The following is a 27,682-nucleotide window of genomic DNA, read 5'->3' as shown; positions in this document are numbered from 1 at the left end:
ACCATAAAAGTAGTTTCCAATTTTCTTTACAATTATTAGAACACATACAAAATTACCTCATACTTTATGGTTACAAAAACAAACTTACTTCTTTCTATTATCTATCTTTCCTAATCATCCAAACCATAAGGAATGTTCATTTTTTTCCCATTTCACGAAAAAGTCTGTAAGGGCCTCCCAGTCAGCAATAAAATAGTTTAAAAAAATAAATACTAAGCCTTTTAATTAATTTCTCCAGGGGTGTGGGGAAGTTTATACACAAACAAATATATACAATATAAATTATGACTCAAGAAGCTGAAATCTGAGATAAACCTCTGCTTATTTAACAAAAGGTATCACATTTCATTCATTCCATTCATCTTTTATTTTACATATTTAGTAATCTTCCAGTAACTGAAGAGAGTTTACTTCCAACGTCTGGATAAAGGCACTCCTCATAAAAATCAAGATTGAAAAGGCAACAACATAAAAATCAAGATTAAAATAAATAAATAAAACTGCTACGGTAGAAATAACGATTCCTTCACCTCCCCTTTTTGAGTTTTCCTTCCTTAAGACAATTTATTATGTCTTGTAGTTTCTTTGGAGGACATTTTGCAAGGATTTGCTTTTATTGGCTGTGGCTCGAGCCCTCCTAGGATGTGGTTGTGTAAAAATCAGAGCCCATTAAATAACTAAATAAAGGTTAGCACGCCCTGGATCATTCCCACCCTATAGCTTGCTGTCTTTCTTTCTTTCTTTCTTTCAGCACCTGTCAGTTAAAACTGTTGTGTTCAAAATCAAAAAAAAAAAAAGGCCTTGCTCGAATTATCAACTACTAAAGCTTTATTCCATGACGCTTCTGATGAGTGGGTGTAAAATCTATAGCGTACATCCATGCCCTTGAACTCAGATCAGATTTCTTCTTCCAAGAATTAGTTTCATGGCATCAATTATGCTACCTGACTGTTGCCTGGAGCTCAAGGTGAGCTTTGTAGCTTTATTAACTGCATCTGACTCTTGTATGGGTGGTCCTGGTGTTAGGAATTACCGCCTTATCTTCTTTTTAACGATGAAAAGAATTTGGAGACTGGAACCAAGCTGGCCACCCACCAGGGTGTCAGAATTGCTTGACTGATTATCTGCTGTTCTAGTTGTTTTCGACTCCTAACACCCACATCAAAAAGGACTTGATGCTTTATAATCAATCGATTAATTAAAAAAAATGTTGAAAATAAAACGACTGTCACACCAATAATTAAAAAAAACAATTTTCCAAAACTTGGCCCCCTCAAACAAGATTGCACATTAAAGGAAAGGCGGAAAAATAATTCCCCAGAGGGCTAAACTGATCCACACATAGTCACAATATGGACTTTATAGAGAAACATCAGATAATTGGAGACCTAAGTTCTAAAAATCGACTCACAAAGAGATGTGTGAATGAAAAGAAGCAAAAATGTTTGCAGATTATCCTCCAGCCCAAAGGGGCCACAACTTTATGGCATAAAGAAAAAAAACACATCCATGAAGATTCATCATTAAAATATAAACCAGGGTAAGCACTCCAAGTGGTTACCGCAGCATTTCTCAAGCTTAGCAGCTTTAGGTTGGCAAACTTAAGGCTGGAATTTTTAGAGTAGAAATGGGAAGAAAATCTATGAATTACAAACCACCCACAATCCATCCTTAAAATACAGGCCACCAAAATGCAGCCATTTTGCTGATCTTGAGATACTGGAGGAGTAAACACTAAGGGTTGTTTTTTTTTTGAAGGTGGGGGCTCAATAGAGCCCATGGATTTTGCATTCCTGCAATCCGTCAGCAAAGAAGTAGCCGATGCAGAGAAGTCATTTCAGTGAAGAATATTTTTAACAACTCAAAGGTGCTTTTTCAAGAGGCTTTTCCTTCTCATCCAGGAAGCTTCTTCAGTTCTGAACTTCAATCAGAACTGAAGAAGCTTCTTGGATGAGAAGCAAAATGTCTTCAAGGAAAAACAAAGTCCAGTTGTTGCCTCTTGAAAAAAAGCACCTTTGGGACCACCGTAACCTGGACGACCGAGAACTTCCATAAATATTTTTACCTCAAAACTGTCCCCTGCTTGTTCGCCTCTCTGCCCACCCCCCCCTTTTCTTTTGTGCTCTTAAAATTTACAGTCCAACGTTTTTTATAAACCATACAGGCAACTTGTCCCATCTGAAAAATGGGGGCACAGGTTTGAAATACATTCATTTGAAATCACAGATGTTGGCAACGCAGAAGAAAAACTGGCTTGTTCTCCCACATACCCTGCCTGCAAACCTTCAGGCGCGTTTTAGGGTTTTTTGGGTCCAGCAAGTGGACATCTTCTGCTCTTGATTCCATTTTATTGTTCAGAAAGTCAGTCGAAAGTGCATAAATTTATCCCTCACAAGGTCTGCCTTTGTGTTTCGTTCCAGGGATCTGGCCCATCCCTACCTGATCTACCCACAATTTCTATAAACCTATGCACATTCATAAATGTGAGAAAAAGCACAGGAAAACAGATTCAACCTCAGAAAATCAGAAAGAAATAACAGAGGTTCGGGGGGGGGGGTGTTGTCCATTAGACAGGCACAAAGAGAAGTGCAGGGCACGATTGGAAAATAAGTATGTGGTCCTCTTTAGCCGCCCTGACTTCTACTGAGACATGCCCAAGCTCTCTACCCATGTCCTTCAATTGCATTCTTTAGATCCCCAAAACACCAGTTTGTTTGGTTTCTCCCCAGTCCAAGCACACATTTTCTTTTCCCTCCCATGACAAAATTTGAAAATGTTTAAGATGCCCCAGAAAGGAGGGTCAGAGCTGCCCGTTGAGGCTAATCTTGGCCACAGAGATACTTTCTGTATATTCGACCTCGCCCTTCTCGTAAATGATAAAGAGGCAGTGGTCATCCCGCGGAGAATTTCCCTCCAGGGTGGTCATGGAGGAATAGCCACTGGAACCTCTCCAGATCAGCAAGGGTTCTTTCCACCAAGAAGACCCATTGGTGAAACTCCAGCGTAGCGTCAGGTTGACCCCTGCAATGGAAAGGAAAAAAAAAAATTCAGTGTCGAGCTTATAAAGCGGTTACTTCAAACGGTCACTAAATGAATGGTTGTAAGTTGAGGACCACCTATGTTTCTTAAACTTGCAAATACAGTATTCAGATGCATGGACTTCAACTCTCAGAACTCCCCAGCCAGCAGGCTGGGAGTTAAAGTCTGCATAGCTTAAAGTTTCCAAGGTTGAGAAACACCGGTTTAGAAATATTTGCACATTTTAACAAGAAGTTTCACTCTTCCATATTCTGGACATTCTCCATAGAGGGGGAGGGATATGACACCACATATCTCCTGTTTACAACACAGTCCTTTCAGCAGTTCCAAGAAAGATCCACACCCATTTGCACTATTCAGGTGACCCTGAGGATGCCTTAATTTCTTGGTGATCAAGGTAATCTAATTCAGAAAATCCTAGGTGACACCTGGCTGGCTGGATAGCTATGCCTGCTGTTTTAAGACTGGGGGGGGGGGAGGGGGAAAGCCTTTTAACTGCTGCAGACTGTGCTGTATTTAATGCAGCACAGTCTGCATCAAATGTTATAAATAATAGTATCACCCAGATAGAATTCACAGTACCTCCTACTTGGATGAATTTGCCCATGAATCTCTGGAAGATCCTGAAGGTATACTACAATTAGTGATTATTAACCTTTATAAAGTAATGGTCTTCACCTGTAATTTTGGTTCCAAGGTTTAATAGGGAAATTAACAGAAGTAGCAGAAGGTTAAGCAAAGTGCCCAACAAATAGGAGTACTACGGATACAAAAATCTCTTGCGTCAATTCCAGACCTTACAATGTGTGTAGGGACAGGAGACAGTTGCATAAAAGAAAAAGAATCAGCGAAAACATTTCCCACCCTCAGGAATTTGAGTGAATTTGGCCAATTGTGACATAATACACCAAGGTTAAGCAAATGGTAGCATTGTGCAACTTGTACGCCCAGATGCAAATATATAAACAGAGAGAAAATCCCAATCTTTTGATTATTTTTACTCACGCAGCTCACGATGAGCTGGATTGGTGAAGAAAATCAGACCGGATTTGACAAGAGCTCCTGCAGCCACTGCGGGATCTATTAGACCCTCATCAAATCTCACGTTCTCCAACGGAAGGGTATCGCAACCGTCGTAACTGCGAACCACTATGCGACATCGGCAGTGGTAGAAATTCTCATTCCGGGCGTTCACCACCACGGAGCCATCTGGCAGCTCATAGGGCTGTTCGAAAAGGAGACCAATGAGAAGCTGAGAAGATTTGGGATAAGCAATCATATTCTTTCTTTTCCTCTGTATTTGGGTAGGACCTCACACTTTCTATTGGCGTGGTTTGTGAGCCACAATGACTAGGTTTCCAAGCCCTGCTAAGCCATATAGAGCAGGGGTGTCAAACTCATTGAGGGCCATTTCAGGGTTGTGTTTGACCTTGGGGGGCCGGGGTGTGCGTGGCCAGCTCGACGTCACTTGTGTGGTGGCCCGAGCACTCTGCCAGTGAACACGAGCTCCTGAGCTCCGTTTCGGCTGCGACAGCCTCCTGCAACCATCTGCCAGTGAAAACGGACCTTGGGAGGAGTTCACGCAGCCCTCCCGAGCTCCGTTTTCACTGGCAGGAGGTCGTTCTGCAGGAGGGTCCTTTACTGTTTCTAGAGTGGCCCTGCGGGCCAGATCTAAGCACCTTGTGGGCCAGATCAAGGCCCCCCAGGCCTTGATTTTGATACCCCTGATATAGAGCATGATTTTTAAAGCAAAATCTTTACTACACAGAACACATGGGCCTGTAGATGAAATTAAGATGATTTGGGATAAACACTTAAGATTCTTTTTTCTCCTCATTTGGGTAAGACCTCACACTCCCAATTTGTTTCAACCATCAAGGTTTATGCCATAGAAAGAAAGAAATCTTAATTGTCATTTTAACTGAAAGCTGCCTAGAGTCGGCTTTGACAAGACAAAGTCGTAAAACGGGGGCAAAGCTTAACAACTGTCTCACATAGCAACAGAAATATTGGGCTCAATTGTGGTCGTAAGTCGAAGACTAGCTGTAGTATTGGCAGTTCATTAGCCAACCGATTTCCACCTCACCAGAGCCACATGGACAGAGCCATTCAGAGAAAGAAGAGATGAGATGTTAAAACAGCTGAGGCATCACCTCAAAACACAGCAGTGTAAAATGCATCTCAGTTTGGCCCAAGTCCCTCGCAGTGGTCTGCCAATTTCTAAGGATTCTCTTACATTAATATTCAAACCATCCTTGGATGCATCTTTATTGTCTGAATATGGTTCCTCCTGAACTTAAGTGGGATGAAATTCTGAATGAATTTAGACAGGGTCACGTTGCCTGGGTTTCAAATCGCTTTTCTGGAAACATGAAATCCAGTTTACCTTTCTCTTTCAAATCCATTTCAAATGTAGAGAACTTACTGACTTTCCATTTGACGGAAATTCTCAGGAATCCTACAACTACAAGGTGAGATAATCTCCTGCAATTTGTAAAAGGAATGTAGAATTGACCTTGGGAAAGTGTAAGAGTGCTGATCAGAGAGGAAGAGGAGCTGTGAAGGAAGGAAGAAGAAATTACACAGTCCACAGATTGAAGGAAATGTGAGAACGAAACTCAAAATACAGGTCGTCCTTGACTTACAACAGTTCGCTTAATGACTGTTCAAAGTTACAAGGGCACTGAAATGAGTGACCTATCTATGACTCAGGGGTGAAATGCTCCTGGTTCGGACCGGATTGCCTGATCTGGTAGCGATGGTGGCGGGTGGTTCAGAGAACCGGTCGCAAAAATCCCTGCCCCCTCTTCAGCCGAAGAGGTTGTAGAAAAAAATGCTTTTAAAAGGCTCTGACAATCCCAGCTGAGTTGCCTGTTCGTCTGAGGCTTTTTTTTTTCTTTTAAAAGCAAAAAATAAAATGTTTTTAAAAGAAAACAAAAGCCTCTGATAATCAGGCAACTCAGCTGGGATCGTCAGAGCCTTTTAAAAGTAGTTTTTTTACAACTGGCCGAAGAGGTTGTAGAAAAAAAAAAAGTTGGCCACACCCACCCAGTCACATTACCCCCCCACCAAGCCACACCCACAAAACCAGTAGTAACACATTTTACATTTCACCACTACTATGACCATTGTTCACACTTATGACAGTTTCAGCATTCCCATGGTCACATGGGGTTTACATTTGGATGCTTGTCAACTGGCTCACATTTATGACAGTTGCAGTGGCCCCGGGGGGGGGGGGGTCACGTGATCCTCTTTTGACAAGCAAAGCCAATGGGGAAACCAGATTCGTCTGACAACCGTGTTACCAATTTAACAACTGCAGTGATTCGCTTAACAAATGTAGCAAGAAAAGTCGCAAAATGGGACACTTTAACAAATCACTCGGCAACATAAAAGTTTGGGCTCAACTCTGGTCATATGTTGAGGACTATCCGTAACTCACCTTGGCTTTATTTCGTATAAGTGGGGACACAAAAGACATTTGTTCGGGCTTTCAATGGTACTGACTACAATAAAATGTTTTATAAATGGCATTTGGATCCTAAAAAGTTAGCTTGTATGTATCCGAATTTGCAATCTAAGTGTTGGAGATGCGATTGTGATTTTTTATTTATTTTTTATTTAATTTTAATTTGATTTATATGCCGCCCTTCTCTGGAGACTCAGGGCTGCTTACAATGCGTTAAGCAATAGCCTTCATACTGTTGTATATTTATACAAAGTCAGCTTATTGCCCCCACAAACTAGATTCTCATTTAACCTACCTTAGAAAGGATGGAAAGCTGAGTCAACCTTGAGCCTGGTAAGATTCGAACCTGCAGTAATTGCAGGCAGCTGTGTTAATAACAGGGTGCCTTAGACCACTGTACTACCAAGGCTCAGTGATGATGCCATTTATTATCCATATATGGTGGACTTGTAAAAAAGTTAAAAGTATTTTGGATTAAAATATGGTGGATTATCCAAAATATCCTTAAAAAGAAGATAAAGTTTACTCCACAGTTGTTTTTGCTGGGTATAATCACAGATTGTACGGTTATAGAGACTAAATTGATCTTAAATTTAATAACTGCAGCAATATTGGAAGAAGGAAGATTTGCCTACTATTGAAAAATGGACATTAAAAGTAACGAATTTAGCAGAAATGGCGAAAATTTCAGCTTATTTGAAAGATCACTCACAAGAAAGATATATATCGGAATGGAGAAGATGGATCGATTATATTCAAAACAAATATCAGACTAAAAAGTATCAAATAGCTTATGAATGAATAGAAAAATTAAGAGTATTTATATTTAGTTAAGTAAAAGGGGAGTTAAAGTGTCAAGGGGGGGATAGGAATCCATAGATAGTTAAACTAGTTTAGTATATGATTGTCAACTGTTATACCCTGTAATAAAATAAAATAGCATTCCTACAATTCCTGCAATATCTGTTTCTTTGACTGGGCCTACTTCAAGGAGCTGAACACAATCCTGAAAACTTGTTCCAGGACAAGTTTTTCTGTCCCTTATTATAAAGCAAACAAAATTAAGGTAGGATTTTCTTTCTCGTGATCTCCTTCAGTCTCTGCTTTGCGCAGTTTGTTCTTCAAGTTCCTCCTTAATAGCTTACTCAGCAGTTCTCTCACATTTCCCTCAAAATCAAGTACAAATGTCCGCCATCTGCAAATAACGTTCTAAACCAGTGACGCCTTTGATTTCTTTCTGAGACGTAAAACTCAATAGCCAAGGTTCGACCTTCGCAGTTGTACTGACCTGGCATTCGTCAGGATTAAAGTCACTGAAATTCTTCTGCCCTCCGTAAGGAATGCCATGCAAGGGCTGTCTTCCGTAATACCAGGTCAGGCCGTGGTCATCACTGAGGAGGCAGGAGATCCCATCCAGCTCTAAAGTCCCATGACCACAAACAATTAATCGTCCCTTCTCGGGCTCGTAGCGTTTCTGCAAACCAGGACAGATTGGGTTAATGAAATGGAATGTAGTAAACTCGATCTCCAGATGGGAGGAGGTGTTGTGGTCCGCCAGCAGCCTGTGGGAGCTGGCAGTGGAGTCAAACAGTGAGGAGGCTGGGGAGGAACATGGGCCAGTCCTGGAATCTGGGGAAGGCCCGGACGAGGGCTCTGCCTCGAAGGCAGAGATGGAGCCAGAGCCATCTGGGAGTGATGCGTGGACTCCGGAACCCCCAGAGAAGGACAGCAGAGAGGCAGGGGAACAAGGGGAGCCTGTTCCTAGTGCATGCATGCACAGAGCTGCCAGAAGGCAAGAGCAGCTAAAGCAAAAGGGACGACTCGGGAGTAAGGCCAGGAGATGATTGGCCCCTCCCATAAGGCTTAAAAGAGCAACAGAGGCACTTGGGCCTTTTTGCAGGAAAGCAACGTTGCTAACTCTGTTTCTAGTCGGCATCTCTTGTTTGTTTCTGAATTTCGTGGGGCTTTGCCAAATCAGGCCTTTGGCAGGGTGTCAAAGAAGATAAAGGTTGGTGACTATCCTGAAGGACTTCTTCCGAAGGACTTGTTTTGCAACTAATTAGGACTCAGCTGGGAATGAACATAATTCTCAGCTATTACAGTAAAATAGGTTTGTGTCTTGTAATGCTCAGTAAGCCTAGGTCACAACAGGAAGTGCATTTCAGAGGAATAACAGAAACTCCAGATGTGTGAGGTGAAGAAAGCAACTCTCAGACATAAACAACCAGATCCACACAGGAAGAGTTCAATTAGCTACTTTGTTGCTTATCTCTATAACCCAGGAATCTTCTCTGGATAAGGTTCAACAGTATTCAGTGGGGGAGTCGGACATTGCCCACGTGTGCCTATGTCAGGGGTCTGCAACTTTAAACACTCAAAGAGCCATTTGGATCCGTTTCCCACAGAAAACACCGGGAGCCACAAAACCAGGGGTGAAATCCAGCAGGTTCTAATAGGTTCTGGAGAACCAGTAGCGGAAATATTGAGTAGTTCGGAGAACTGGCAAATACCACCTCTGGTTGGCCCCAGAGTGGGGTGGGAATGGAGATTTTGCAATATCCTTCCCCTGCCACACCCACCAAGCCATGCCTACAGAACTGGTAGGGAAAAATTTTGAATTTCACCCCTGCACAAAATCCTTCCTGTGCCTGACTATTTCTTGAGCGGCCACAAAACTAGCGTATGTAGTTGAATTAAACGTTCAGTTTTCTTCTGAAACTTTTCTTTTCTTGGATTTATCCATGGTTGGTCTACTGGGGGTTGAAAAGCTCAATAAATTGTGTGCCGGTGGGTGTCGCACATTGGTAGTTGTGACGCATATTTTGAGTGACAGGGAGCCACAGCAGAGGGGTGAAAGAGCCACATGCGGCTCCAGAGCTGCAGGTTGCTGACTCGTGGCCTATGTAGAGATTCCAGACTAATTCCCCACTTGATTCCTCCCCCTGGCTCAGCCAGTCTCTGTCGGACACTAATATTCTCAGAGTGGATGCTTGATGTAGATAGCAGAGTACTTCAGTTTTTTGTTTTTTTTTTAAATTTGATTTATATGCCGCCCTTCTCCGGAGACTCCGGAGACAATGCGCTAAGCAATAGCCTTCATTCTTTTGTATATTTATACAAAGTCAGCTTATTGCCCCCACAAACTGGGTCCTCAATTTACCTACCTTAGAAAGGATGGAAGCCTGAGTCAACCTTGAGCCTTGGCTAGATTCGAACCTGCAGTAATTGCAGGCAGCTGGTCTTAATAACCAGTTTAAGTTTGGCAAGATTCTGTGTATAGGTTATGGAACAATAAACAACTCTGCTTGGAAGCGATACCGGGTGTCTTCCCTGGTTTACTGGGCCTGACAGCTAGGAATGTGAGCACTTAATTGCCGTTTTCTTCACCACTGCACTGCACTGCTTCTCTTCTCCATCCCTTTCTCAAAAGAGAAAGAGAGAGTGCACTTCATTCTTCCATGAATATGCTACCTCTGCTTAGGATTGGACACCTATGCCCGTATTTTATATATGGAGATTTCTATGGATTTTGATATCCACACATCCACGTTATTTCTGTGTCCTTTTCTCCTCTCCTCCTACAGTTAAAACTGGGTTATCTGTGTTCTGACCTAGGCTCCCTTAACAAGCAGGAGGCAGGAATCAGTCCGGGCAAAACTTCTTTTATTTATATCACTGTGAATTACGTTCATTGGGTGTCAGCAAGGTTTGTCCAAACAGTTTTTCAAAGTAATATTTCTCAAAACACCTTATTTTGTTTGGCAAGCTGCCACATAACTTGTTTCCAACCGCAGTACAAAGCAAAACCTGGCACAGAGTCTCTCAGAGTCACTGAATGAACAAATTGTTTCCTGCAAAAGTCCACTCCCTGTTCACTCCTCTTTTATTTCCTATGGGAGGGGCCAATCACCTCCAAGCTGTGGGTTTTACTTTTGAGTTGACCCTGCTTTCTGAGTTGTTCTTGTCTTCTGACAGCTCTGCGCATGCATACACTGTTCCTCTGCCTCGCTGCTGTCTACCTCCTTCTCTGCTTCCAATGCTGGGAAAGATTGAGGGCAAAAGAAGAAGGGGACAGCAGAGAACAAGGTGGCTGGATGGAGTCACTGAAGCAGTCAGCATGAGCTTAAATGGGCTCCAGAGGATGGTAGAGGACGGGAAGGCCTGGAGGAACGTTGTCCATGGGGTCGTGATGAGTTGGACACGACTTCGCAACAACAACAACAACAACAACAAGCCTTACAATCAAGTAGATGTCAGGTTTTGATGCTATCTCAAAATAAATGAATTTCCAAACTGCCGATCTTTGAGGAAATTTTCTCTTTATTGAGCATAGTGACCGACTGTCCCTGGCTCTTTCGCAGTCAGCACTGACCTTTGCCCCCAAGCCCTCCCTTTCCGATCCCCAATTCTCTGCGTCTCATTGGCTATCTTCCAAGCCACTCTCCTCATCCCATCTCCGTCAGATCACAGGAATGTGCCCCCTCCTCCCATCTCCGAGGAAACAGAATCTTCAAAGGAATTAAGTAGGCAAAAGTTCAAGCTTCTCCTCTCCTATTCATATGTCAGCGCTGGAACGCTGACAGTAGAATTAATTCATCTGCTCCTATTCGCTGACTTATTTATATCTGTAAGGGGTGGCAGAAATTTGCTGTTTTGTAAAAATGGTGGTGGATAAGGATCAACACTAGCGTTGATTCCGATGCTTGCTACAGGCTCCATTGCCTTCCAGGCCCACATCATCATCGCGACACATATAAACAGGGGGTAAGGAAAACGGTGAATTAATTCAGCACAATAATTTCTTACCACCTCTTTTTTTGAGGTGTAGGCTCACCTGGATGCCATAGCCCGGTCCAGGGGCAAACATGATCGTGCCGACTTCTTCAGAGAGATTCCGGGGACGGCTCCACGTGACACCATCATCCAAGCTGCGAATGATCATGACGCTGGCAGTGGAACACCCGCGGAAGTGTGCACAGAGAGTATAGATCAAGAACACAGTGTCCTTTTCCCAATCTATCACCACAGCTCCAAGGTTGAGGCCGTCTAGAAGGGAACCATCGTCAACTATGAACGAAGTTGGGCTCCAGTTAGCACCTAGAAGGACAGGCAGATCACGGATTAAATTTCTCTGCTAGGCTTTTCCAGTCTGATACCAGCCTCCTCTTGGATTACCAAGAGCCGCGATGGCGCATTGGTTAGCGCACAGTACTGCAAGCTATTTACAGACCCCTGCATCCGGGACATAAATTGTTTCAACTCCTACCCTCAAAACGACGCTATAGAGCACTGCACACCAGAACAACTAGACACAAGGACAGTTTTTCCCCCGAACGCCATCACTCTGTTAAACAAATAATTCCCTCAACACTGTCAAACTATTCACATTAGGCTGCATTACTATTACTATTAGTCTTCTCATTGTTCCTATCACCCATCTTCTCCCACTTATGACGGCATGACTGTAACTTTGTTGCTTGTATCCTTACGATTTATATTGACATTGTTTCCTAGTATGATTTGATTGCTTATTAGTATCCTATGACTATCATTAAGTGTTGTACCTTACGATTCTTGACGAATGTATTTTTTCTTTTTATGTACACTGAGAGCATATGCACCAAAGACAAATTCCTTGTGTGTCCAATCACACTCGGCAAAAATAGAATGGAATGGAATGGAATGGAATGGAATGGAATGGAGTGGAGTGGAGTGGAGTGGAGTGGAGTGGAGTGGAGTGGAGTGGTGTGGTGTGGTGTGGTGTGGTGTGGTGTGGTGTGGTGTGGTGTGGTGTGGTGTGGTGTGGTGTGGTGTGGTGTTGTGTTGTGTTGTGTTGTGTTGTGTTGTGTTGTGTTGTATTCTATTCTATTCTATTCTATTCTATTCTATTCTATTCTATTCTATTCTATTCTATTCCTGCTGATCACCAGCTGCCAGCAGTTTGGCAGATCGAATCTCACCAGGCTCAAGGTTGACTCATCCTTCCATCCTTCCGAAGGGTAAAGTGAGGACCCAGATTGTTGGGGGCAATATGCTAACTTTGTAAAACCACTTAGAGACGGCTGTAAAGCACTGTGAAGCGGTATATAAGTCTAAATGCTATTGCTATTACTAGCAAGAGTTGCACTGCCCTGTCTGAGTTAATTGGATATGTAGTTGGTAGAGGATTATTATGGCTTCTTGGCTGGAGTACGATATATATATATATATATATTTAATTTTCCAAGATTCTGGTTTACATTTTTCATATAGGTAAAAGGTAAAGGTTCCCCTCGCACATATGTGCTAGTCGTTCCTGACTCTAGGGGGCAGTGCTCACCTCCGTTTCAAAGCCAAAGAGCCAGAGCTGTCCGAAGATGTCTCCGTGGTCATGTGGCCGGCATGACTAAATGCCAAAGGTGCATGAAATGCTGTTACCTTCCCACCAAAGGTGGCCCCTATTTTTTCTACTTGCATTTTTTACGTGCTTTCGAACTGCTAGGTTGGCAGAAGGTGGGACAAGTAACGGGAGCTCACTCCATTACACAGCACTAGGGATTCGAACCGCTGAACTGCCGACCTTTCTGATCAACAAGCTCAGCGTCTTAGCCACTGAGCCATATTTATGGTTATTAGAAGCTACCCTGAGTTTTACGATATACAGGTGGTCCTTGACTTACAATAATTCGTTTAATGACCAAAGTTACGTCACTGTGAAAAAAAAAATGACCTATGCCTGTTTTTCACATTACCATTACAGCATCCCCAGGGTCATGTGATGAAAATTCAAACACTTGGCAACTGGCATGTATTTATGACGGTTGCAGTTTCCCCGGCTTACGTGATCGCCTTTTGTGACGTTCTGACGAGCACAATCAAATGGGGAAGCCAGACTCACTTAACAAGCATATTACTAACTTAAGAACTGCAGTGATTCAATTAACAACTATGGCAAGAAAGGTCGCAAAATGAGGCAAAACTCACTTAGCAACTGTCTCGCTTGGCAACAGAAATTTTAGGCTCAATTGTGACTGTAAGTTGAAGACTTACCTATAAGCAGGGTGGATAAAAATCAATGATTTTTTTAAAAAAAAATCAAAAATATCAGATTTTTTTTTATTTAAATTGATTTTTTTTATTTAAATTGGATTTTTTTGATTTTTATCGAATTTATTTTAATAAAAAACTTTTGGGGTAAAAATCTATTGTAAGATAGTTTTCTATTTAAGATACATAAATAATTTAGTTTATTCAGCATGAAATGGAGCTTAGTTATGTAGCATGAGGCTGTATATTCTGCAACACTGGGACTATCGGTGAGTCAACAGCGGGTCAAAGGAGAAGCAGAGATGACAGTTGCTCTTTAAAAATTATGATTTAAATTGAGTTGATTTAAATCAAGCCTTTTTACTAATGATTTAAATCATTATTTAAATCATGATTTAAATCAACTCGATTTAAATCAAATCCACCCTGCCTATAAGGTGGGCAGCCATATAAATATCTTAAATAGGCAAAATCCTTTGTGGTGGGAAGATAAAAACCTCTCCCCTGCTCTGTGAAATGTTGTAACCAAACAGTGTCATACTTTTGTTCAGCTTGTTTTAAGTGGGGTTTAAGGTATGCAAACCACAGAGCTTTGAGGATGTCCATTTCCATCCAGTCTCTTCATCACCTGACTTGTACAGATAATCCTCGACTTACAACTGATGTCAGGGTTCCAAGTAACACCCCACCAACAGAAATGAAACTCTAAAGCAGGCATTCCCCTCAAAATTCCAATTTATTAGAGATGTCATATTGGCACATCTGGAAAAACCCGAATCTGAAAGGCCTCCGGGTTTTCCCCACCCAAAAGAAAATCCAAGTCTCTTCCCCTGCACCCACATGTCTGTCACATGGTCCAATCAATCCACTGTCCCAACTGGAGATGTTACCCAGTCACGCCTCTCCAGGTGCAGGCTGAACGTCCTTGACTCCCAGGGAAAGGAATGTTGTTTTTACTATACATCTCACCCTGTCTCCATCCAACCCCCCTCCCATTTCCCACAGCATGCCCATCCACCGAGTGTGGCAGTCCTGAAGATCCAAAGTAAAAGATGGCCTCCAGGGCTAACAATTGATTCACTTAACAACAGTGGCAAGAAAGGTGGTAAAGTTACAATTTACAGTTACGATCTTTGCAGCATCCCCAGGATCATGTGATCAAAATTCAGATGCTTGGCCAATGGTTCATATTTATGACTGTTGCTGTGTCCCAAGGTCATGTGATCCCCATTTATGACAAGCAAAGTCCATGGGAAAGTCAGATTCACTTAATGACCAGGTCACTAGCTTACCAACTGCCAGTAAACCACTTAACAACTGTGGCAAGAAAGGTCGTAAAATGGTGCCAAGCTCACTTAACTGTCTCATTTAGCAACAGAAATGTTACGGCTCAACCGTGGCCGTACGTTGAGGACCACCTGTAAAAAGCAGAGGGTTGGACTAGAAGACCTCTGAGTTCCCTTACAGCCCTGTGATTCTGGATGAATTCAGCAATCATCCCCAAGAATTAGAGCTCTAGTTTCTCCTCTTCGGGCATCTACCGATAGCAGTAGAGCAGTGATGGTTAACCTTTTTGGTGCCGAGTGCCTAATGCACACACGCATGCCCAAATCCCCAAAATGTAATGCCAGCCCCCCCGTGCATGCACATGCATCCCCATGCATGCGCGTGCATCCCCCATGCATGCACCTCCCTGCACATGCGCCCCTGGCACCCTATTTTGGTTTCCAGGCTGGTGCAGGTGGCTTTCCAGGCCCAAAATGGGGCAAGGGGAGGCCTCGCGCACCCCCCGCAACCCCGTTTGTTTTCCAGGTTGGGGCAGGCGGCTTTCCAGGGCCAAAACGGTGCAGCGCGAGGCCCCCGTGCCCCGTTTTGGGCCTGAAAAACCTCCTGCACCCCCCTGTGCATGTGCCCTACCCTCCGCGCATGCGCGACTTAGACCCGAAGACCAGCAACGTCTGGCGGGCCCACAGAGAGGGCTCTGTGTGCCACCTGTGGCACACATGCCATTGGTTCATCATCACGGCCCTAGAGACTTCTGCCCCTGAGACAGAAACCACCGTCCACTCCCATCCCTCGTGCTTCTTAAGCCACAGACAAACCTTTGTCTACTGATCTGCGAAGGGCTATGAATTTAGCTCCACTGTCAGAAGCAGAAGTCTTCCTGGCTTCTGAAAAGGCCAGAAGGGTGCCGTAAGGTGTCGCTGTGATGAGAGGGATCCTGAACGTGTTTACCTCCCCGATTGCTCCGCCACTGACCCAGAGCAATTGCTCCATGACGATACGAGGTTTCACCTGCCGAGACAAAACCAGGGAAGTCCATCAGGCCTTGGCTGCAAGGAAGCAATGGAGACACCATAAGCATATCTGTTATCTGTAAAGTTTGGTCTCCACATGGACCCCTGTGCTTTTTTTCTTTATGCCAGGATGAGATAGAAATGTGCGCGTTCTTGAGATTCATAATCCCCACAGAAAGTGCTAACTTCCTGTCTGAAGAGAAAACCAAGGTTGGGTAAATGATTGTTTTTCAATCAAACTTGGTTAAGCAGATGCAAAAGAGACCGAAGTTCTCCTTTATCTTTAACAGAAGGATTTGTACCAAATTAAGTCTGTTTGCCTTTGGACCCAAATCCTGAAACACAATAAAAATAAGTGAGAAACAATCTAGACAGCATACTAAAAAGCAGAGACATCACCCTGCCAACAAAAGTGTGTATAGTCAAGGCTACGGTTTTCCCAGTTGCAATGTATGGCTGTGAAAGTTGGACCATAAGGAAGGCTGAGCGTCAAAGAATTGAGGCCTTTGAACTATGGTGCTATGGTGCTGGAGAAGACTCCTGCAAGTCCCTTGGACTTCAAGACGATCAAACCAGTCAGTCCTAGAGGGGATCAACCCTGACTGCTCTTTCGAAGGCCAGATCCTGAAGATGAAACTCAAATACTTTGGCCACCTAATGAGAAGGAAGGACTCACTGGAGAAGAGCCTAATGCTGGGAATGATTGAGGGCAAAAAAAGAAGGGGACGACAGAGAACGAGGTGGCTGGATGCTGTCACTGAAGCAGTCAGCCTGAGCTTAAATGGACTTTGGAGGATGGTAAAGGATAGGAAGGCCTGAAGGAAGGTTGTCCATGGGGTCTCGATGGGTCGGACACGACTTCGCAACTAACAACAATAAAGCTAACACTCTTCCAACTGCACAGCTGTACTGAGGTTGAATGCAATGAGACTTCCTTAAATGAGTGAACAAATGGGATAGAAACTGAAGAGAGAACTAGTTGTCAGCAGCTTGAAATTTAGGGAACAACTTCACTCAAAAAATGTGCAAGAAAGTAACAATTTAACCACAAGGCATAAAAAGGAAAAAAAAAACATTTCCAATAAATGTAATTTCAGTTACAATAGTCAAATGTAATACAAACTAAGAACAAGAAAAGAAAGTGAAAATGCAAAGGTCGGAAAAAAAAGAGAGAAAAAACTAAGCACAGAAAATAGAAAAAAAGAAATGCAAAAATATAGTTAAGAGAAAGAAAACATATAAAAGTTTACTTCCAAACTACATCATAACAAAATATAAAATATTTTTGTAACCCTTCATCGTCTTTTAGTTCTTTAGTTCATCTATGTTTTAGCTACAGACAAATCCATAAGGCAGTTCTAGCAGAAAATCCAAAAAGGGTAGCCAGAAGTAGCAAAATATCTTAATTTAAACTTGATCAAAGAAACCAATGTTATATTCCTTCCTTTTACTTCTAACAGCCTGAATCTTTAATCTATTCAAGTAATGCTATAGAGTTTGATTTCTTTTCTTGATTCTTGTCACAAGATTCTAAAAAATAAAATTAAATAAATTAACAGGCCTCTTTTGTAAATCTAATACAAAAAAAAATATTCAGGTCACTCTTTCAGGTAAAATAAAATAGACTTTATTGTCATTTTTTTACTGTGAGCACACTGGCCCACATTAAAAATGAAATTCTGTTGCCTACTCTCAAGAGAAAGAATATATCTGCCCAAAACACCTACATAACACACATATACACATGCTATGTACATACATGAAGATATATCTGCACCCATACATATAGATACATACATATATTAATCACTGTCCATTTTGAATACATAGCGGAAACTTGAGAGTTCACGAGATCGATGCTATATGGAACAAAACTGTGACTGAATTTTGGTTTATTATTTGTATTTCTCCTTGGATTTTTAAAGTATCAACCAGTTTCTTTTATATGTACAGTGAGACATCCTCTTTCATGTCACTCTTCTAATTATTTGCAGATCCACTTTCAATGCCATTTCTGTCTTTTCAAATAAAACGCGTTCCTCATTTGCTGGGTTCTTTTGTAACATCTTTTGGGCACAGTCTAGCCCAGTGGTGAAATGTAAAATTTGTTACTACTGGTTCTGTGGGTGTGGCTTGGTGGGGGGGGCGTAATATGACTGAGTAGGCGTGGCCAACTTTTTTTTTTTACTTTTAAAACCATTTTTTCTACCACCTCTTCAGCTGAAGAGGTTGTAAAAAAAATGCTTTTAAAAGCCTCTGACGATCCCAGCTGAGTTGCCTGATCAGCAGAGGCTTTCTTTTTTTTTTTTAAAAGCCTCTGACGATCCCAGCTGAGTTGCCTGATCGGCAGAGGCTTTCTTTTTTTTTTTTAAAGCCTCTGATGATCCCAGCTGACTTGCTTGATCGGCAGAGGCTTTTTTTCCTTTTAAAAATATTTTTCTATAACCTCTTCAGCCAAAGGGGTTGTAGAAAAAATGCTTTTAAAAGCCTCTAATGATCCCAGCTGTGCCGCACGATCATCAGAGGCTTTTTTTTTTTTACTTTTAAAAGCATTTTTTCAGCCAAAGAGGTTGTAGAAAAAATGCTTTTAAAAATAATAAAAAAAAAGACTCTGATGATTGCGCGGCTCAGCTGGGCATGGGAGGGGCAGGGATTTTTGTTCCCGGTTCTCCGAACCACCCGCCTTCATCGCTACCGGATCGGGTGATCCAGTCCGAACCGGGAGCATTTCACCCCTGGTCTAGCCGTAGAAGCAAACTTTGATACTGACATTACTAACTTCTGATTCCATTTCTCCACATATCCTTTGGTATTTTCAATGTTAAAATAGTTTGTGTCATTTCATATTCTCAATTAATTAGCTGTGTATTTTTAGGTAATATCTCAAAAGTAGTTAACAAGCAATTTCTAAACATGATTAGAAAAGGAAGTTTACAAATATAGCGGCTTTTAAAAGGTGTTGACTGTGGTTGTGAACAAGATAGTTATTTCCATTGTCTCCCAGTGCTCAAAACCCAGTGGGAACCACTGTTGTGGTCTCTTTGAAAGTAACAACTGTTCAGAGTTCATGTGGGCTATCTCCTCTCCTGGTCCAGAAAAGTTCTGAAGAGCTGGTCTACTCACCAGCTTTTCATTACAGGTAGTCCTTGACTTACAACAGTTCGTTTAGTGACCATTCAAAGTTACAACAGCACTGGAAAAAGTGACATGACTGTTTTTTCACAATTACAACCTTTGAAGCAGCCCCATGATCACGTGATCAAAATTAAGATGCTTGGCAATTGGTTCATATTTATGATTGTTGCCATGTCCCAAGATCCCCTTTTGCGACCTTCTGACAAGCAAAGTCCATGAGGAAACCAGATTCACTTAACAACCGGGTTATTAACTTATCAACTGCAGTCATTCACTTAACAACGGTGGCAAGAAAGATCGCAAAAATGGGGCACAACTCACTTAACAAATGTCTCACTTAACAACGGAAATTTTGGACTCAATTGTGGTTGTAAGTCAAAGACTACCTGTATTAATCACCGTCGTTGGCTCTGCTTTTCAGTCTGCCAAAAATCCCCATCAGAACTAAGCATATTTAGAAGTCACAAATGAAAAGAAAAAAACAGAAACACTCAAGGTAATGGAACACTATATATAACAAAGCAAATTTAATACTTTGATAATAGTGCAGAAACGATAACATTTCAGATTTGATAAAAAATAAGGGGAGGAGGACTCAAACGCTGAGCTCTGTGGAGGAAAAGCGTGATATGGAATATTATCAACCCGACAAAACCTTCAGACAAATTTCCATTGCTTCTTACGTATCCTTGACATTTCCTGTTAACTGCCAGGCACATGTGATCAGAAGTGAAGATGAATCATTTTGCAAACAGCAGAATATTTCTTGACTCCTACAGACTCACCTCATCTAGTACTAACATGAGTTGGGAGTTAAAAATATAGGAGATTTGTATATACACCTCCCCCCATATACAAATATTAAGTATGGTTTTTCAAAAGTAAACTGGGGCATACATTAAGAGGCCTCTCAGGATAATATTATGCCCTCCAAAGTTTTAAGGGTAGCCAGCAGCCCCTCCAAAATAATTATCGGTTTATAACTGTTATTGTTAATAGACTTGACTTCCAACAGTGGTGATATTCAACTTTTTTTACTACCTGTCCTGTGGGTGCGGCTTGGTGGGTGTGGTGTGGCTTGGTGGGCGTGGCAGAGAAAGGATACTGCAAAATCTCCATTCGCACCCCACTCCAGGAGAAGGATACTGCAAAATCTCCATTCCAACCCTACTCCAGGTGAAACACTGCAAAATCTCCATTCCCACCCCACTCCAGGGGAAGGATGCTGCAAAATCCCCATTCCCTTCCCACTCCTGGGGGAAGAATGTTGCAAAATCTCCATTCCCACCCCACTCTGGGGCCAACCAGAGATGGTATTTGCCGGTTCTACGAACTACTCAAAATTTCTGCTACTGGTCCTCCAGAATCTGTCAGAACCTGCTGAATAGCACCCCTGACTTCCAAACCAGTTGCTTAATGACTAAAGATACAATGGACTAAAAAAAAAGTTTCATGACCCCTCCTTATGACTACCGTAGTGTCCCTGCAGTCATATGATCACCTTCCGGACACTAGGCAACTGGCTCGCATTTACAACGGGTTGTAGAATCCTGAGGTAATGTAATTTTATTTTGTGTTTTTGTTGTTGTTGTTGGTGTTGTCTGGCAAAAAACACCCATTGGATAAACTGGATTTGGATTTATGACAGTGTAATCTGCATCAAAGCCACGATATCTGATTTAATGACCACTGTAAAAATGACTCTGGTCATGTGGTGACTTGACTTACAAATGCAACAACTTACAACCAAAATGCCAGGCTCAAGTTGAGGACTTTTTCTACAGCTATTTTTCCCCCCTGTGCCTTGAAGTCAATCTTAACCCTCGGTGACTACATGGGTAAATACCCCAGCTTGGAAGTGCCTTGCACATTTTTCGTTCCTGGGGCTGAGAGAGATGGACTGGCCCAAGCTGGCTTCATGTCTAAGGAAAGACTAGAACTCAGATTTATATTGTGTCTTTTATAGCTAACTGGCCCTCAGCTATATTATAATTAATTATTTTTTAACAACTCTCTAGATTTTTCTCTTGCATTTCATAGACAACTAAAAGCGGCAAACATACTAATATTCCTTCCTCCTCCTATTTTCCCCACACAATCCTGTCAGGTGAGTATGTGTGGCAGACCAAAGTCACCAGTCATTTTCATGCATAGAACTAGAACTCACAGTCTCCTGGTTTGTAGGTCAAACCACGGAATTAAACTGGCCCTTTTAATATTTTAGCCTAGCTTACATCTTGAATTGCAACCCTAGACACCCCCCAATCAAAGATCAGAGGCAGCCTTCTGCCTTAAAACTGTTACACGTAACATGCCGACTCAGCGCACCCACGTAACACCACTCCTGCGCAAGCTGCACTGGCTCCCGGTGGTCTTCCAGGTGCGATTCAAGGTGTTGGTCACCACCTTTAAAGTGCTCCATGGCTTAGGACCGAGATATATACGAGACCGCCTTCTGCCATCAACAACCTCCCACCGGCCAATACGCTCCCACAGAGAGGGGCTCCTCAGGGTGCCGTCGGCCAAACAATGACGACTGGCGACACCCAGGGGGAGAGCCTTCTCTGTGGGGGCACCAGCCCTCTGGAATGAGCTGCCCCTAGAGCTTCATCTTAGCCCCGACCTGCGTACTTTTCACCGCGCCCTTAAGACCCTTCTGTTCCAGCACGCCGGACTGGTCCAATATGAATTTTAAATGGGTGTATGTGTGTTTTTAAATTGAGGGCCAATTTTATATATTCGATTTTAATTGGTTTTAAATTTTATAAATCTATGTGTTTTTAATATGGCTGTACACTGCCCTGAGTCCTTCGGGAGAAGGGCGGTATAGAAATCTAGTAAACTTTCAAACTTTCAAACTATAACTTAATAAAATCAGGGTTTAACAAATGAGGGTGATTCATGTAGTTGTAAAGTTAAACCTAAACAAATTATATCTTGGATTAACACAATGCAGGAATCCTATCTTTTTTTCCTTATCATATAGGCCAGGGGTCTCCAACCTTGGCAACTTTAAGCCTGAAGGATTTCAATTCCCAGAATTCTGGAAGTTGAAGTCCACCAGGCTTAAAGTTGCCAAGATTGGAGACCCCTGATCTAGGCTGAGATCACCCTCCCTTAGGCACAGAAGTTGGCTGGGGGACTTTTAAGCTAATTCTCCTCTCCTCAGCAAGGTAAAAATCTGATAACATTATTTTAAATTGTCCTTGAAGCGTACTACACCCATAGCCAAAGAAGCCCTCCTATCAGCTGATAATCAGACTCCCTCTCAAAGCATCCATGCAAGATCTTCGCGCAAAATCAATTTTGGGGTGGTGTTATTTTTCCCCCCATCCGTTCAATCATGTCCGATTCTCAGGGACTGCCTAGAGACAAAATCCCTGCAGTTTTCTTGGCAAGGTTTTTTTAGAAGCTGCTTGCCATTGTTTCTTTTCTAGGGCTGAGAGGAGGAATTGGCCCAAGGTATCCTACTGGCTTCATGTCCAAGGCAGACTAGAACTCATAATCTCCCAGTTTTTAGCCTGATGCCTTAACCAGTGGTGAAATCTAAAATTTGTTACTACCGGTTCTGTGGGCGTGGCTTGGTGGTGTGTGTGTGTGTGTGTAATGTGACTGGGTGGGCATGGCCAATTTTTTTTTTTTACTTTTTGAAGCATTTTTTCTGCAACCTCTTCGGCAAAGAGGTTGTAAAAAAATGCTTTCAAAAGGCTCTGACGAACCTAGCTGAGTTGCCTGATTGGCAGAGGCTTTTTTAAAAAAGCCTCTGCTGATCAGGCAATTCAGCTGGGATGGTCAGAGGCATTTAAAAGAAAAAAAGGGTTTTTTTTCTTTTAAAAGCCTTTGACGATCCCAGCTGAGTCACGCGATCATCAGAGGCTTTTTTAAAAAAAAATTAAAAGCATTTTTTTGGCCGAAGAGGTTGTAGAAAAAATGCTTTTAAAAGTAAAAAAAAAGCCTCTGATGATTGTGGGCTCAGCTGGGCATTGGGGGGGGGCAGGGATTTTTGCTACCGGTTCACCGAACTACCCGCCTCCATCGCTACTGGATCGGGTGATCCGGTCTGAACCGGGAGCATTTCACCCCTGCACTGCACCAAACTGATTCTATTTTGGTGTTAGTGGGTTCCCCCTTCTTCTCCCATTAAGAGGTTTTAGTGTACAAATACCACATATTACAGTGTCTCATTGATACAATCAGGGCTGAGATCTACCAAGTCCCCACTGATATTTTTAAGCCATGGTAGTTTCTGTTTTATTTATTTATTTATTTATTAAATTTATATACCGCCCTACTCCCGAAGGACTCAGGGAGGTGAACAGCCAAAAGATTAAATACACATAGTACAAACATTAAAAAACCATTTAAAAATACATTAAATACTTTGTCCCAAAGCAAATTTAAAACACCCCAATTTATAAAACAAATTTAAAAGCAATTAAAAGACAGGTTAGGCCAGCCCAGCCTGCTGGAATAAGAATGTTTTAAGGGCACGGTGGAAAGTGCGCAAATCTGGGATCCTCCGTATCTCCGGGGGGGAGCTTGTTTTCCTAACCCTAACCTTTCCTTTAGACTGTAAGCCTCACTATTCAAAATTATTCTATCTTTGGAAGTGGGAGAGCAAAGTTATTTCTAGGCTCTTCTCCTTAACTTCATCCTGTATTAAAACTGTGATAGCAGGAAGCACATTCTGGTTTCTTCATAGACAAACCAAGACTTAACAAAGAGACAGTGAAAAATATCCCGGTCTATTTTTCTGCCCACCCAAGAATGGGAAACATGCAGGTTAGTAGTGCAGCTGTCAGGGGCAAAAGGTACAGAGACCAAAGCACAGGGCAAAAAGGAGCTTAGCAAAGAGTGAAAAATGTGAAGGGGAAATAAACAAACCGAACAGAAGTTGCTAGGCTCAGCATAGAAAAGAATGTAAATTTGTTTTGTAAGAGAAACTGCTTATACATCTAGATCTGGTTAAGTCAAAAAGGCATCTGTCACACAGACATTATGTATAAGTAGTCCTCGACATACGATCACAATTGAGCCCCAAATTTCTGTTGCTAACTGAGACAGATATTGAATGTTGGCCCATTTTACGAATGTTCTGGTCATTGTTGTTAAGTGAACCAGTGCAGTTGTTAAGCTAGTAACAGGGTTATTAAATGAATCTGGCTTCCCCATTGACTTTGCTTGTCAGAAGGCAGCAAAGGGCACTCATATGACCCCAGGGACGCTGCAACCGTCATAAATATGAGCCAGTTGCCAAGCGTCTGAATTTTGATCACGTGACAACGGGGATGCTGCAGTGATTGTGTGAGAAATAGTCATAGGTCACTTTTTTCAGTGCCATGGTAACTTCGAATGGTCACTAAACAAACTGTTGTAAGTCGAGGATTACCTGTATACGAGCAATCTTGCTAATTACAGATAGTCCTTGACTTAATTGAGCCTCAACTTACAACCATAATTGAGAATGTGAATGCAGGACACTGCAAACGCTTGTAAATTCAAGACGGTTACTGAGCACTCAAATTTCGGTCACGTGACTGCAGGGAGTGGGGCAACTGGCTGTCTGAATTTCAGAACCAGGTTGTAAGTTGGGGGGGAGGGACGGACGGACCATTGTAACTTTGAACAGTTGCTAAATGGTTGTAAATTGAGAACCGCCTGAGTGATTATCACGGAATTGTGCAGTTTGAGATAGTTAATAAATAGTTCAATTTCCTAGAATAGCCATGCTGAGCCTAGTGTCATCTAGATGGGTTGGAACTGTAATGCTCCTAGTTTATTTATTTACTGAATTGATTTGCCGATGAAACTTTGCTTTACAAACCTTAACCCTAACAATTCAGAGCACTACGCTCGCTCCCACACAGGGCTCAGAAGCTGCCAGTTTAAGATCTTCCTAAAACTGTCCTCTGACATGTAAACCCTAATTATGCCCAATCAGAGTAGGATAGCTCAATAGACAAGCACAAGCAAACAAAATCTCCCTCAGCAACATTTGAAGTCATTCTCTTTACTAATCCTATCATTTATAGTAGCCCCAGGGGAGAGAGTTGTCTTAAGCCTACGTTAGCAGTATATATATATCATTATTATGTAAAGTCACTGGTAGGATTTTAGCTGAGGTTTTAAAGGACCTTGCAGAGTGCTCTGTAAAGATTTTTAGAAGATTTTAAGCTGGGATTTTAACCAGGATTTTAAATATTTTAACCAACTTATTTACAATGACGCGGGAAAACACCCGAGATTTTAATTTTTTGCATTATTATGTAATTATATATATATATAATTACAAATTATTCTAAAAATACGAGTTCCAGGTATATTAGTAAAGATATATATATATCAAATTTATATTTCGCTGATAAAGAAATAAAGGGAGACTAGTATAGATCTATTTCAAGCTATTTAGCTCTCATCAGTTAAGCCACACCCTTACTTGGATTCGAACTTTATTTCTTTATCAGCAAAATATAAATTTGGTATAAAATGGTTTGTCGTGAACACGAGTGCTTGAGGGCTCCTGGATTGGAGCTGAAAGGCGAAAGGGATGCAGTATGCTCCCTCCCACATGCTGGGGTAGACCAGGTGCCTCGACAGAAAAACACTTTATACATACATACATACATACATACATACATATCTCAAAAGGAATCTGGTAGTACATTTTCCTTAAGTGCAATTTATCTCAAATGTAACTAATTTTGGTTCCCTTTATTTAACAGATTTATATCACTAACCGTTTTGAAATGGGACTCTGGGCAGCCAGCACCACTTAAAACAATAAAAACAATATTGTTGGTTTTGGAGACCCAGTCTGGTAGAGTGGTGAAGGCGCTGGCTTTAGAAATCAGAGGACTGTGAATCCCAGGCCTCTTTTTGGCAGGAAAGTCAGCTGGGGAACTTCAAGTCCATCCCTCTTTCTCTCTCAGTCCAACCCACTTCACAGGGTTGTTGTGGGGAAAGCAAGAGGCAGGAACGGTGGGGATGCTCACTACCTTGAGTCATATGTTTAAAAAGGCAGAAAAAACATCAAATAATTTAAAATTGCCCCTGAATATTACTACACCCATACTCAAAGGAGCTCTATTATCAGCTGATTGTCAGGCTCCCTTTGAATGCACCCGAGCAAAAGACTAACACAAAACGATTCTGCTGTTAGTATTCTGGTATTAATGGGGTGGGGACTCCCCCCATCTTCTCTCATTAAGAGATTTTGGTGTAGAAATACTGAATATAATGTCTCTAGTCCAATCGCTCAGTCTCTTTCAACCTCACAAGGTTGCTGTTGTGTGGAAAATAGAAGATTGGGAGAGTTAAATACTGGTACGTTTCCTGCCTTGAGTTATATATATATTTTAAAAGGCAAGATAAAAATGTAATCATCATCAAAACATCAATATGGTCACCAAGGATGAAGCGGACAAGACAACAAAGAGAAACTACTTTCCGGTCCATCTCACCTCAATTTCAATCCTCTATATCAGAGGTCTTCAAACTTGGCAGCTTTAAGACTTGTGGACTTCAACTCCCAGAATTACTTCAACTCCCAGCATAGCTCACTCCCAGTGAGCTATGCCGGCTGGATAATTCTGGGAGTTGAAGTCCCCAAAAGTCTTAAAGCTGCCAAGTTTGAAGACCTCTGCTCTATATCAATCTAGCCATTCTGACAAAGAGAGCTGAAACCTTATCTGTTAATAAAATGTGCTGGTTGGGAAAGATGCCAGCAGACTCCTTGGGAGGCGTTTTTTTGTAAATAATTTCATTTCATTTCATTCATCATTTCATTTCATTATTTCATATCATATCATATCATATCATATCATATCATCATATCATATTTCTATGCCCCCCAACTCCCAAGGGACTCTGGGCGGCTTACAATAATAATAATAATAACCACACTAGACCTGATTGGAAGGATGACACCAGAAACTGGGAGGCTCTGAGTTCTAGTCCTGCCTTTGGCATAAAGCCAACTAAGTTGGGCGACCCTAGGCTGGAAGTTGTGGGTGCTTCCATCCCAGGAGGCTTTTAAGAAGAGAGACCGGACATCCATTTATCTGCAATGGGATAAGGTCTCCTGCTTGAGAGGGTGGGGTGGGGGTTGGACTAGAAGACCTCCAAGGGTCCCTTTCCAACCCTCGAGTTGCTTCTTCGCCAGCTGGGATATGAAGCGGTCCACCCCACGCGCGTGTCAACAATCCGGAGCAGCTAAGCAAGCCGGCTAAACAACCACAACAACCCTGGCTATTGTTAAGTCATCGAGTCGTGGGAGTCCGGGTTGTTGTTTTTTTTTTTTTTGCAGGTTAGCCAAGGATTCTCGGCTCCCGTTGGAGGAGCAACCCTTCTCTGCCCTGCCAGGCTCCCCATCCCACCCGTCCCGCAACGCAGGAGGCATCTCGGGGGGCTTCGCTTAGCTTCTCCATTCAGACGACCCCAGCGGCCAAAGCGGGCATCTTTTCCTCCCACCCACCCCATTCCCCCCCTCCCGGTGGAGCGACGCCACGCTGGCGTTACCTGATCCGGAGTGACCATCCCGGAGACTTGCCACCACCACAGCCCCAAGCACAGGAGCCCCCAAACGAAGGGGGTCCTCCGGCGAGACCCCGAACCGTCCCGGAGAGGCGATCCCGGCTCGAAGCCGCAGCCAGCCTTCATCGCCTGTATGCGTGTGTGTGTGTGTGTGTGTGTGTGTGTGTATTGGGCGGAAGTG

At 42.5% G+C, this 27,682-nt stretch overlaps 1 protein-coding gene across 1 annotated transcript; it reads right to left on the bottom strand.

Moving 5' to 3' along the window:
• On the bottom strand, nt 1–27,682 carry NEU1 (neuraminidase 1). The gene is made up of 6 exons (XM_070933397.1): nt 27,487–27,682; nt 15,640–15,832; nt 11,346–11,608; nt 7,800–7,985; nt 4,045–4,264; nt 1–3,021 (listed from the first exon to the last, which is right to left on the bottom strand). Exons 1-6 carry the CDS (start codon nt 27,625–27,627, stop codon nt 2,801–2,803), a joined length of 1,224 nt encoding a protein of 407 aa, XP_070789498.1. The 5' UTR covers nt 27,628–27,682; the 3' UTR covers nt 1–2,800.

Source organism: Pituophis catenifer, unplaced genomic scaffold (assembly GCF_029215685.1).
Source record: "Pituophis catenifer annectens isolate HBS135680 unplaced genomic scaffold, rPitCat1.0.hap2 SCAF_2, whole genome shotgun sequence".
Lineage (NCBI taxonomy): Eukaryota > Metazoa > Chordata > Lepidosauria > Squamata > Colubridae > Pituophis > Pituophis catenifer.
The sequence above is the reverse complement of the archived record's forward strand: the minus strand, read 5'-3'. Positions and strand labels throughout refer to the sequence as shown.

What these genes read in the sequence shown, in the direction of transcription:
- NEU1 (XM_070933397.1), bottom strand. Translation starts at nt 27,627, where the DNA reads ATGAAGGCTGGCTGCGGCTTCGAGCCGGGATCGCCTCTCCGGGACGGT. An exon ending in GGATGGTCACTCCGGATCAG is followed by an intron (nt 15,833 to 27,486) that starts GTAACGCCAGCG and finishes TTGTCTCGGCAG; the next exon opens with GTGAAACCTCGTATCGTCAT. An exon ending in GACCGGGCTATGGCATCCAG is followed by an intron (nt 7,986 to 11,345) that starts GTGAGCCTACAC and finishes CCTGGTTTGCAG; the next exon opens with AAACGCTACGAGCCCGAGAA.